Below are 13,329 nucleotides of genomic sequence, written 5' to 3' on the forward strand. Positions count from 1 at the left end.
TTTAAAGTGTACTAAACTATTTTTTTAAAACTCAGAAAATAAGAAAGTAAATAATAAAATTGAAATCACCCATAGCACACACGCTCGCTTACACACACTCTCGCTCACACACACACACACACACAGATTTCTCTCCACCATTGAGATTATTCTGCATGTATAGCATTGTATCCTGCTTTTTTCCTTTACGTTATTGTGAACATTGGACATTTTCTCATACCATCAAATATTCTTCCACAAAAATGACTTTTTCTGCTTTTTCCTTTGATAAATGATGCTGTATGTGACATTCTTGTGCATAAACATCCAGGAAGACAGCCTGAGAAATTTGCTTGGTCTCACCTTCAGACTTTTCCACACCAGCTGAGTTTATTGTGGGCTTTTACTATGTTAGGAAGCCAGCCAGTGCCCACTGTCTCCAGTCTCTAAAGTGGATGCTTCCAGTCCTTTCCTGGAAAGTTCAGGAGGAAAGCAAAGAGACAGGTGGACTCCCCCCCAGGAAAACCAGACGGAATGAGCGTTTGGGTTTTGACAAAAGCTGCATGGAGTACACGGTTAGGTGGAAGGGGAGACTTCACCAGCATTCTCTAACCTGTTCCCACTTAGCCATGCCAGGAGGACGGGTGTGCTCCTGCTTGCTAGGCACCTGCGGGCCGCTTCCTCCCACTCCTCCTTCCCCTGACGTGCTGGCCGTGACGCCAGCCCTCGTTTATCTTATAAATCATTGCTGAATTGTAAACAATCAGAGACTGAGGGATTGTTGATTGAATCAGCTGTGTTCTTTCTTTAAACATTCTTTAAACAAAACAGCGTTGAAAGATATTAAAGACCTAAATAAATGGGAAGAAATCACATGTTCATGGTGAGAAGACTTACTGTTAATATGGCAGTACTCCCCAAGGAGATCCACAGTTCAACACAATCGCTATGAAAAGCGCAGCTGCCTTTTTTGCAGAAGTTGACAAGCTGAGACTAAAATTCAGATGGAAATGCAGGGGACCCAGAATAGCACAAAAGACAAAAGATGTTGTAAAAGACAAAACAGAATGACTCACACTCCCTCATTTCAAACCTTACTGCGTAGTTGCGCTAATCAAGACAGTGTAGTGCTCGCATAAGGACAGACCTATAGATGAATGAGCTAGAACAAGTCCAGAAATACACCCTGACATCACTGCTCTGTACCCATAAACTCAGCCACTCAGATGAGATAGACAAATTCCTTGAAAGACATAAACTACCAAAACTCACTCACTACGAAATAGAAAACCTGGATAGTCCTGTGTCTGTTAAAGGAAATGAGTCTGTAGTTAAAAGCCTTCCAACAAAGAAAAGAAAGCTCTGGACCCCAAGAGTTTCACTGGCAAATTCTACCAAACATTTAAGGAAGAATTAATACCAGTTCTGTACAATGTTACAGAAAATAAAAGAGACGTGAATACTTCCCAATTCATTGTGTGAGGGCAGCATTATTCTGATGCCAAAACCAGTCAAAGACTTGACAAGAATAGAAAAACTACAGACCAGTATGCTTCATGAACATGGACCCAAAATCTTTAATATAAATTAACAAATCAAATGCAACAATATATAAAATGGATTATACTCTGGTGACCAAGTGGATTCTATCCCAAAAATGCAAAGTTGATTCAACATTTTTTAATCAATCACATAATTGAATATATCAACAGACCAAAGAAAAGCCACAGGATCATCTCAATAGCTGCAGAAAAAGAATTTGACAGAATTCAACAGCCATTCATGATAAAAACTCTCATCAACTAAGAAGAGAAGAAAACTTCCTTACCCTTAGACGGGGCACCTACAAAAAACCTATGGTTAACATCATTCTCACTGCTAGAAGACTGAATGTGTTTTCTCTAAAATCAGGAATAAAGCAAGGATGTCTGATCTCACCATTGCTATTCACCAGCCTACCAGAGGTCCTAGACAGTACAGTAAGGCAAGAAAAGGAAATAAATGCATACAGATGGAAAGGATGAAATAAAACTGTCTCCATTCACAGGCAACATTATTGTATATATAGGAAATCCCAAATAATATGCAAAATGCTACTAGAATAAGTGAGTTTAGTGAGATGGCAGGATACAGGGTCATTATACAAAAATCAATTGTATTTCTATATGAATAATTGGAAATTGAAATTAAACATCAGTATCATTTACAATAGCACCAAAAAAAAACATGGAATACTTAGCTGTAAATCTTAAAAAAAATACATGTGAGATCCAAATGCCGAAAAATACAAACACTGGTGGAAGGAATCAAAGAAGACCTAAATCAATGAAGAACATGTTCATGGGTTGAAAAAAATAATGTTAAGATGTCAGTTCTCCCTAAATTGATGTATATAGATCAATGCAATCTCGATCAAAATCCCAATAGGTTTTTTTTTAATTGACAAGCTCATTCTAAAATTTATAGGAAAAAGCAAAGAAACTAAAGTAACCAAAACAATTTTGAAATAGAACAAAGCTGGAGGCCTCGCACTGTCTGATTTCAAGACTCACTGTAAAGTTAAAGTAATCAAGATGTGTGGAATTGGCAAGAGGAGAGTCACATAGATCAGTGAACAGGATTGAGTCCAGCAATGGTCCCCATCAGTACGTCCAGTTGATTCTCAACAAAGGTGCAGAGATGATTCAGTGGAGAAAGGATGGTCTTCTCAACAGGAGGTGCTGCGGCAGTCGGACATCCATTTGCCCCCGCACCCCCACCAAAAAAAAACCCTCACCCATCCCTCAACCTTATGCAATAACTAACTCAAAGTGAATCACAGCCCTAAATGTGAAACCTAGAACTATGGAACTTCTACGAGAAAATCTTTCTAACCTTGGGTTAGGCAATGGTTTTTTTTGCGTGTGAGGAAGATCAGCCCTGAGCTAACATCCATGCCAATCTTCCTCTTTTTTTCGCTGAGGAAGACTGGCCCTGAGCTAACATCCATGCCCATCTTCCTCCACTTTATGTGGGACGCCCCACAGCATGGCCTGACAAGCAGTGCGTCGGTGCCCGCCTGGAATCCGAACCCGTGCCGCCAGCAGCAGAGCGCTCACACTTAACCACTATGCCACGGGGCCAGCCCCGGCAATGGTTTCTTTAATAAGACACAAAAAGCACAAGCCATACAAGAAAAAATGATAAATTAGACTGCATCAAAATTGATAACTGCTTTTTGAATGACACTGTTAAGAACATGAAAATGCAAGCCGCAGACTGAAAAAAAATTGTAAAACACATATCTGATAAAAATCTTGCATCCACTATACATAAAGAACTCTCAAAATTCCATAATAAGAAAACACGCAACCCAATTAAAAACAATGGGCAGAAGATTCGCATGGATACTTCTCCAAAAAGATGTACAGATGGCAAATAAGCATGTGGAAAGATGGTAACATTAAGGCAGTCAGCCATTAGGAAAGTGAGAATTTCCATGATGAGATACCACCACAAGTTGACTAGAATGGCTAAAATGTTTAAGTCTGTCAATACGAAGTGCTGACAGAGGATGCAGAGCAGCTGAAACTCATACTTTGCTGGTGCAAAGGCAAAATATTACAGACACTTTGAAAATGTTTGGCTGTTCTTATAAAATTAAACACACTTACTATATAACCCAGCAATCCTCTTCCTAGGTATTTACCCAGGAGAAATGAAAACTTATGTTCATTCAAAAACCTGTATGTGAATATTTATAGTGGCTTTATTCATAATCACCAAAAATGAGAAACAACCCAAATGTCCTTCGTCTGGTGAATAAACTGAGATAGAACCATATAATGAAATCCTAGTCACCAAACAAAATTTAAGTAAACTGAAACACACAATACGGATGACTCTCAAGTGCATTATGCTCAATGAAAGAAGCTGGACTCAAAAGGCCACATACTGTGTGATCCATTTATACAACATCCCAGAAAAGGCAGAACAAAACTACAGGACAGAAAACAAATGGGTGGGTGCTGGGCCTAGGGCGCGGGGAGGGCTGACTACTGAGGGGCATGTGGTGGTTACAAGACTGTAAGCACTTGTCAGAACTCAGAACTGTGCCCCAAAAGGGTGACATTTACTGCATGTGAGTTATTTCTCAGTCAACCTGATACTTAACGAGAAGTGTAGTCAGGTGATGAAAATGCCCATATTTGGGTATCACTACATGTGGTGAACTCTGATCTTCACCTTGGTGCTTTTTACCCATCAGTGGCCTGCAGTGTTGTCACTCGAAGGGCACCCCTTAGGTGTCATGCACAGAGGAGGCTTGGTTGAATCAGATGAGCACCGTGTCACCAGCACACGACTCCCAGCGTACGCTGCCCGACTCTGTGCAGAGGGAGGGCTTCAGTGTTTGGGGAGGTGTTGCTAAACAGAGGTAAAAGTAATAAAAAGTGTCCAGGTGAAGAGCAAGCACAGAGGCATGTTTACTCTCACTTCATGTCATCAGAACGTGCTTTGTTTCTGGGTAGAAACTGACAGAGCTTGGCTCTGGGAATTTAGCATTGAGTTAATGAGCCTTTCTGGGGGTTCCTCTCCCCTTTTGCCTTTGTCAAGTCTTTTCCAATCTTGATAGCCATGTACTTGTTTCGTATTTTATCCTGGGCACCTTGAACCTCTTTAAATTCAAAGGTATTGAAAGTAAGACTCAGCCCTATGATTCACAAATTCGTCGTATGAGGATTTGCTCTGTGTGGAAAAGCCCCAGGTTGCTGCTGTCTGTCAGGCTTCTGGAGACCCTCTCATCTTCCTTTGTTCCTGAGCCCCAGGTTGCCCTAGCGACAGGCAAGGAGCTGAGGGAGATGGGCCTCATCGCTTTCGGCCGCTGCGTCTCCGTGGGAGGCTTCAAAATCGTAGTTGGTTTCTGTCTGAGTAGGAGCCAGGAGGTGTGGAATGGACAGCATGTCATGATCCTCATCATGTAACACTGTCCCCCACGCCCACGTCCCTCCAGCTCTGTGTAGAAGATAGCTCAGCAGAAGCTGGGTCTGGGCTTTTGTTTACTCAGAAGCTATTATTCAGCTGCAGGGAAATAGGTGGAGAGGGGGAGACAGCGGAATGGATGATGAAGACGACTGCTAAATGGGAAATGACCTACCGAGTGGCTCCATTTGGTCCCTCCATCCTGAGTGGCAGTTGTCACGGCCCAGCGGTCTGATGCCTGCTGCTTTTTCACGGCATCTTCTCTCTCTTCCTTCTCCTTGTCTCTCTCCATCCACCCACCATCAGCTCTGCCTTTCACGCTGTACCTGCCACCCTCCATTCCTCCCAGTGGTTCTTAGCGCATGGTCCCAGTTCAGAGCATCGGTCCAGTTCGGTTCTGAAAGTCCTTTTGTGAGCACAGCGGGGCCTATGAGGGAAGGCTCAGTGGGCGCCCCCGGTGCTGCTCCCCTGGGAGTGCCATGCTCTGCTTCTTAGAACTTAGCACAGGGGAGCTGACAGCCCCTGGCTGTGAAGCACAGGTCCTGTGGTCCATCTGTGTGAGACACCCAAGCTGCCTGCATGCCCTACACCACCACACGCACTCTTCCCCCTGTCCTCGCAGTCATTGCCTGTTTCCTTTGGAGCCTCCCAAGTCTGCCCCGCCTTCCGATTCTTCACTGGCGGTCCCAGAACTTAGTGCCTGTCCTGTCCCTCCCCCTTCAGAGTCTTTCAGACCTCTTCCTCTAATTTACTCCCACAGAAACCAGAGTTCCACTAACGTGCAATGTCTCAATTCTTACACGTGCTCTGAGTCTTTTACCTGGGATTTTCCTCCTCTTCTTGCTCTACGTTGTCAGTCATTTGTCATTTCTGATCAGCTCTGGATTGTCATAAACTGAAACCAACTGTTAAAAACCACAGTTGAAACCATGTGCCATCGTGGGGTTGTTTCTAAACCGCTAAACGTTCTGTGGAGGGATTGGACACCTTTTCTTCTTCTTCTTCTTCTTCTTTTTTTTTTTTTTTTTTGAGGAAGATTGACCCTGAGCTAACATCTGTTGCCAATCTTCCTCCTTTTTTCCCTTTTTTTCCCTCCCCAAAGCCCCAGTAGATAGTTGTATGTCATAGTTGTACATCCTCCTTGTTGCTCTGTGTGGGATGCCGCCTCAGCATGGCTTGATGAGCCGTGCGTAGGTCCATGCCCAGGATCCTAACCAGCAAACACCGGGCTGCCGAAGCGGAATGCAAGAACTTAACTGCTCTGCCACTGGGCCAGCCACAACACCTTTTCTTCTTGTTGGCTCGTGTTTGGGTGTCCTTGTTGTTGTTTTGGTGGGTGTGGTTTTTGTGATTTATAAGAAAAAAACATTGCATGGCAATAAAAAGCTGGAAAACGGACCTCCAGGTCCCCTGTGCATGAGCACCAGGAGTGACATTTGGGGTTGTTTGTTTTTGCTTCGTAATCAAAGATAACATAAAGTGTTCAAGGAGGAAACACAAAAATGTCCTGTTAGCATTTTCACGTAATAACCACCTAAAAGGTGACCAAAACTCTTGTCCATGTGGAAATTACCTCTTCTCAGCCACATGCGTGTTACCACGTTCACTGTTCTTCATCCCAACACTTCTCTAGCAGAGAAGACAATTTTACTGCATATGGGCCCTCTCTGCCTAACTGGTGTTCTCTGGCTAATAGATGGCAGGTTACAGCAAGCTGTGCTGTCTCAACTCTCGGCCGAGAGGAAGTAGGGTTTTTTCTAGTTTAGTTAATTTCTTTTGTATTTTGGAACTTTACAACTCTGAGTTTCAAGTAGGGAATCAGAGTCAGCCAAATTTACTTGATGAAATGTATCATTAAGGAAATACATCTTTATTACATAAACAAGTGGTTATATGTCTGAATTTTTTACATCTGAATGAAGTAGACTTAAATCCCAGCTTATTATTTCCTAAGTGTAGACCTCTCTTAGACACTGGTTTTGCACACCTATCTGTAGCCACAACCTGCATGCACACATGTGCACACACACAGACCATGAAGCAAGAAAGACCTTGCTGAAGGAGTAGAGAAAGGGCAATTTGTCTGACATTCCAGCATCCACGTATTTCCAGGGGAGATACGCTCAGTCTCTCTGAAGCTGTGCTCATCAAGGAGGACAGCAGAGTTCTCTCGAGGGCAGCAGAGATGGCTTGAAGTGACCCAGGTTTGCAGCACAGCTCTTTCCTAACTTTCCAGCTCCGTGGAGTGCTGGGCAACAGCTCCCTAGAAGGACCCGGTGCCCTTTCAGGACCCAGCCTGCCTTTCACGCAGCCACAGAGCAGCCTTGCTCTGCTTGTCACTTCTGTCACTCCTCATAAGCTCATTTGTCCTCTAACCAGATGCCCCAGTTCCCTTTGACATCAAAGAAAGAATAAATGCAGGGTCTCTGATCATGCCCCATCTTTTTCTGGTTTTGCATTTTAAACCTGTGAAGTATCGGCTCAGCCCAGTGTCTGGCACAGCATGGGCCACTGTGTCCCCTCCTGCAGAAAACACGCCTGGGTCCTTACTCCTGAACCTCGCCTCTCGAAAGCACCTTGTCTGCTTTGAAAGCGGCCACCCTGTTGCTCCTTGTCAGAACTCGGTGGCAGCCCTCAGCTTCCGAGGTTGGGCCTTGAGGAGCAGGACAGCGTGTGACCCTCAGAGATCTGGGGTGTTTGCTAAGTCTGCTCTCCGTCAGCCTCGCACAAGGCCAGCCAGCCCTCCACTGGGTCTGAGCCCTCAGAGCCTCCAACTCCGGGGGCCAGCAGAGGGAGGGCAGCCAGGTGCTCCCCGGAAGGCCAGGGGAGAGGCAGGGTGTGCTGTGGGGACTCAGTTACCGATGCTCTGCTCTGTACGTGTCAGTGGGGCACTGGGCACTCTGGCCAGACCAGAGCACCCAGATTCTTCAACATTTGGGGAAGAGGAGTCTTTTTATCTGGAAAATAATTATTTTTTAGTTCCTGAACTTAATTTGGTGTTTTTTATTGTTGAAGATCCCGGAAGAGCATGACCTGGAGAGTCAGATCCGCAAGGAGCGGGAATGGCGATTTCTACGCAACACCCGCGTCAGAAAGCAGGCGCAGCAGCTCATCCAGAAGGGTAAGCAGCATCCCCAGCTGTCCCCACAGCTCCATCATGAAAGAGAGGGGCCTCTGCCAGCCCTCGGTGATCAGGCCGCTCCCCCCTACACACCCGCGAACTGAATGGTCTCCTTGGTGCTGGATGCAGTCCTTCCTCAAGGCTGTGGGAGGGGAGGGTTGGGGAAGGGAGCTAGGAGGGGAGCCGGCATGGGGGTGGGTGGTGCGGAGGTCGGGAAGCACCCACCTGGGCTGTGGGAGCCCACCCGCCTCAGGGAAGGCCTGGTCTAAGGAGAGGAGCCGCCCAGGCTCTTGTGTCCTTGCTCTCAGGAGATTCAGAAGCCCTCTGGGATTATTGCCCAAGGGAAGCTCCCATCTGTCTGTCTGTCTGTGCGACCTCTTGGACAAGCACGGCTTCTGCATTTTGACATTTCCAGAGGAGAAGGAACAAGCCCTCTGCAGGTCCTAGAAGTCCGCGATAGAGTGGGCCCTGTGCTCTGCCCCTGGGGACAGAAGACAAAATACAAGGCCCTGGTTGTGTTCACTTGGCCCCCACCTGTCCTCAAAATAATCGCTGTCTCTGTCATCCAAAGCCGTATGTCAGGGCCGGCCCCGTGGCTTGGCGGTTAAGTGCGCGCGCTCCGCTGCTGGCGGCCTGGGTTCGGATCCCGGGCGCGCACTGACGCACCGCTTGTCTGGCCATGCTGAGGCCGCATCCCACATACAGCAACTAGAAGGATGTGCAGCTATGACATACAACTGTCTACTGGGGCTTTGGGGGGAAAAATAAATAAATAAAATTAAAAAAAAAAGAAGCTGTATGTCAGTCACATTTTCACCAAACCTTTTACCAAATTTGCCAACAGATGCTAAAACTACCCCCTTTGCATGCTGCTCAGCCTCACCCGGTGTGAAGTGGCGATGAGCAGCCGAGGACACAGTGTGTGCCCCCGAGGCACTGAAGCAGGGAGGAAGGGGGGCAGCACAGGCCTCTGTTGTGTGGTCAGGACAGGGATGAGGGCAGCCTTGCCCCAGGGACACCAGACAGAGCCTGTCTCCTCTTCTCACTCTCTGGGAGCGTGGGTCAGCTATAAAGACCCGGCTCCCACCCCAGGGAGCTGACCCAGTCCCTTGAGTGTACAGAGAAGTGGGACGGTCTCACACCTCTGACTGAGTGGCCTACGAGGCCTTAATCACGGAGCCAGCTTTGGGCGATGGACCTAACACTGCCCACGTTCCTGCACAGAGTGGATGATCAGGCTCTTAACTAATCTGTTGATTTGCTGTTTTGACTGTACATCCCTGTCCTGTAAAATTCTGAAGGTTATTACAGGTTACTTTTTTTTTTTTTTCTTTTCCCCCAAAGCCCCAGTAGATAGTTGTATGTCATAGCTGCACATCCTTCTAGTTACTGTATGTGGAATGTGGCCTCAGCATGGCCAGAGAAGCGGTGCGTCAGTGGGCGCCCGGGATCCGAACCCGGGCTACCAGTAGCGGAGCGCGCGCACTTAACTGCTAAGCCGGCCCTATTACAGGTTACTTTTTAAAGCTGGGGGTGAGGACCCATGAGACTGTCCCTCCCACTGAAGCAGAAGGGCCCACCTGTAGACAGCGGGGGCATCAGGGTCTCCTCGTTAGCAAGCCTGCCAAGGCCTGGCACACTCCTTTGCCCCACTGAGCGCCACAAATGACTGTTTCCTTCCAGAAGCCAGTGATATGTCTGAAGCACTTCTGTGTACTTCCATCTGCGTTCCGAGCTCTCCCTGTAAAGTGCCTTGGGGTCATGTTTCATTAATGCGCATAGTCACTTCTGCTGAAAACTAATCTTGGTTGTTTATAACTCTTTGTGCCTCCGTGAAGGAGCTGTCGGGAGCTAGAGTTAAAGCACTCCGGTGTTTTGGAATTCAGCGTCTGCTGCCCCAGCCATCCCCACTCAAACATGGGCAGCCAGGGTGGCCGGCGCCTCCAAAGCTTTCTTCAGGAGGAGAGAACAGCTGCCCAGCTTGACAGGAGCTCTCAGAATTTCAGCATCAGGAGGCTGTTTTTTGGGAGGTTTGTAGTTCTTCAGGACCCCAGGCCCACTTGCTGGGACAGCAGGAGAGATTGGTTTCCCTGTACCAGTGAGAGGCCTGGCAGCTGAGTTTGCCAACCACGGTTAGAAATCTGAAGGCAAACTGAACGGGACAGTGAAGGCCACACTCTGGGCTGGCGTTTTTGGTCGGCATTGAGCAGGGAGTGAAATTAGAGCCAGGCATTTGAGAAACAACTGCGTTTTCTAGACAAAAACAAAAAAAAATATCTTTGTAAACCAGAGTCAGGGGTTCTCTTTTCCAGTCTTTGTGGAAAAAAAGAGCAAGATCTGCTTGTCAAAAACACCCTAAGAAGAACTACTGAACTGCTGGAGACATTAGCCAATGAGATTGCAAAATCGAAAAATCAATGTAAACGGATTTAGCAATGAGAGGATCGGAACATTAATGACCCACACCCTCTTCGAGTAACTGCCACGCTCAGAATCTGGATTCAGCGTGAAGTTTTGTTTTTATTTGAGAGGCAGCTGACTACTGGGAAAGATGTAATGATGAGAAGGAGGGGAAATCATGCCTGTAGGTTGGGCAGTTACCGGACAAGTAAGCGTGGGCCAGGAGACAAGACCTGGCAAAGTAAGTGTCAGTTTTTCTTAGTCCCTGCCCTGCTGCAGCCACCCACCCCATGACAGTCAGGACCTCGGCCAGTGGCATGCACCCACATCTGCATATATGCAAAATGCATTCGATGACTTAAGAATCTGGGCATTCCCTTTATCTTAATGGTGGAAATGATGCCTGCTATCTTGGCTCTCTCCAAAGAAACCTGTAACTAAGGGTGAAGGCCTCTAAGGGAACACAGTGCTGCTGCCACTGTTAAAACCTCTGGGGCCTCAGCAGCATGCATAGTGGTTACATGCGTACACACTTCAGCGGCCTGGGTTTCGCAGGTTCGGATCCTGGGCGCAGACCGACGCACCGTTTGTGAAGCCATGCTGTGGCGGCATCCCATATAAAGTAGAGGAAGATGGACGTTGATGTTAGCCCAGGACCAGTCTTCCTCAGCAAAAAGAGAAGGATTGGCATTGGATGTTAGCTCAGGGCTAATTTTCCTCACCAAAAAAAAAAAAAAAAACCTCTGGGGCCTGTTGGCCTGTTGGTTTAACCCTGTCCTTATCATCAAGTGGTTTTCAGGGTTTGCTGTTTTAACAAAGGGAGGAGCTGGAGGACTGGAATTACTGGTGACGAGCACCTCATCCCTCTTGGCCCCCAGCACGAGGCTTTTCTTTGCCTCTTTCAAGACCTGCATTCGTGGCCAATGAGAAGTTTGCAATCTCTGAAGACCCTCCTGGGTTACTTGGGGACCCGTCCAGCCGCTGAGGCCAAGAGCATTGGGGACGCTGCTTACCTTCGCCCTCCGTGACCTTGCAGGGAAGGGGGGACTCCTGCACTGGCTGCTCTGAATCAGCCGAATGTCATTCACCAGAAGTGTGTCTAAACCCATCTTGATGCTGTTTGCATTCTTAGCCTCCTTTCTTCTAGAACAAACTCTTGCAGAGCCAGGAGGGATTTATTTCCTGGTGCTGGTATTTGGGGACCTGGTGAATAAGCCCGCACTCACCTCCTCTGTGCAGTCTGTGGTATCTGCCCTCAGTCATGTAACTGCGTTGTGGACTGCGGCTGGATGGTGGACAATGATGGCTGTACTGATGTTTCAACCTGGATCTGGGTTACAAGTCACAGCCTTACTGAGCTTTATTCTGAAATCTTCAGCACTTTCTTCATAAAATCATAACCAGATTGCACTCATCTGAAGAGTGCTGATGTGCTGTCTCAATGTACGAGTTCACATGCGCTGATTAAAAACTTGTAGCGCGTCCAGGTAGTGCTGGGAACTGGGGGGCGTCCAAGCAAAGGCAGGGACCCTGTGGCCAGGGAGCCAGGGCCCCTCCTCTGACCCCTGCTTTCCTTCTGTTTCCTCTCCAGGTCCCCAAACATGCGGTATTGGCGTCGGCCTTGGTAAAAATATGTCATCAGGGCCGGCCCAGTGGTGCAGCGGTTAAGTGCACGTGCTCCACTGAGGCCGCCTGGGGTTCGCTGGTCGCCGGTTCAAACCCCGGGCGTGCACCAACGCACTGCTTGTTAAGCCATGCTGTGGCGGCGTCCCATATAAAGTAGAGGAAGATGGGAAGGGATGTTAGCCCAGGGCCAGTCTTCCTCAGCAAAAAGAGGAGGATTGGCATCGGATGTTAGCTCAGGGCTGATCTTCCTCACCAAAAAAAAAAAAAAAGTCATCGATATTTATTGTAAATTAAGCCCCATTGTTGTGTGTCCCTTTGGCAGGTATCACGAGACTGGATGACCAGATATTTCTGAACAGGAATCCTGGCGTCCCCTCCGTGGTCAAGTTTCACCCCTTTACACCATGTGTGGCTGTAGCTGACAAAGACAGCATCTGGTAGGCACGCACTGGTCAGGACTTGCATTTCAGCTGGTTTACAGTTAGCCTTCCTCCACGCAGCGTAGACAGCATGCCTCCTTCACCTCCCACACGGTACTCGCCCTTGAAGCCCTTTGGGCTGCTGCAGGTGGAAAGGGCTCAAGAAATGGCCCTTTTCTCCTGGCCTAATGTGGCTGCACTCCTCCCCCAGTGCTGCACTCTTGCCATTACTGAAGGTGGTCCAGAGCCCTGGCCACGGTCCATGTGCGGGGCGGTGACGGGAGCTTCTGGGATTAAGAGGAGGCTGTTCCCGAGTCACGTGTACTGACAGAGCACCTGTGGGCTCGTCAGGACCACATTGTGACAGAGACGCGGACAACGGGCTTTCTCTTGTTGCCGCCTCTGCAGAAGCAGGTGTGATGGGAAAGCGCTAACTAGACGGGTTTAATTTATAGCAAGCATTGCCCGTACGCCATGGAGAGAGTACTCACTCAACGGAGGAGGGCAGAAGGGTAAATCTTTGTATAGCTTATAAAATGAATGTAGTTCTTACCTCTATTTCTTATTTCTCTCTTTTTTATTGTGCTAAAATTTACAGAACACAGAAAATTTATCATCTTAACCGTTTTTAAGTGTACAGTTCAGTGACATTAGGTACATTCACATGGTGTGAGCTTTATTCCTCTCTTATCCCCTTAAGTTTTTGGGACTGGGAGAAAGGGGAGAAGCTGGATTATTTCCACAACGGAAACCCTCGGTACACAAGGGTCACCGCCATGGAGTATCTGAACGGCCAGGACTGCTCACTCCTGCTCACGGCCACAG

The 13,329-nt window shown here is 47.6% G+C and overlaps 1 protein-coding gene across 5 annotated transcripts in view; it reads left to right on the top strand.

Annotated features, from left to right (window-relative positions):
* RPTOR (regulatory associated protein of MTOR complex 1) overlaps positions 1 to 13,329 on the top strand; it is a 403,326-nt gene that overhangs the window by 365,246 nt on the left and 24,751 nt on the right. For all 5 annotated transcript variants that reach the window (XM_058561824.1, XM_058561827.1, XM_058561828.1 and 2 more), the window contains 3 exons: positions 7,954 to 8,059; positions 12,408 to 12,522; positions 13,205 to 13,329. In XM_058561824.1, the coding sequence (XP_058417807.1) occupies positions 7,954 to 8,059; positions 12,408 to 12,522; positions 13,205 to 13,329 (346 nt within the window). The remainder of the gene's footprint in view (positions 1 to 7,953; positions 8,060 to 12,407; positions 12,523 to 13,204) is intronic.

This window comes from Diceros bicornis, chromosome 18, assembly GCF_020826845.1.
Source record: "Diceros bicornis minor isolate mBicDic1 chromosome 18, mDicBic1.mat.cur, whole genome shotgun sequence".
NCBI classification, from domain to species: domain Eukaryota; kingdom Metazoa; phylum Chordata; class Mammalia; order Perissodactyla; family Rhinocerotidae; genus Diceros; species Diceros bicornis.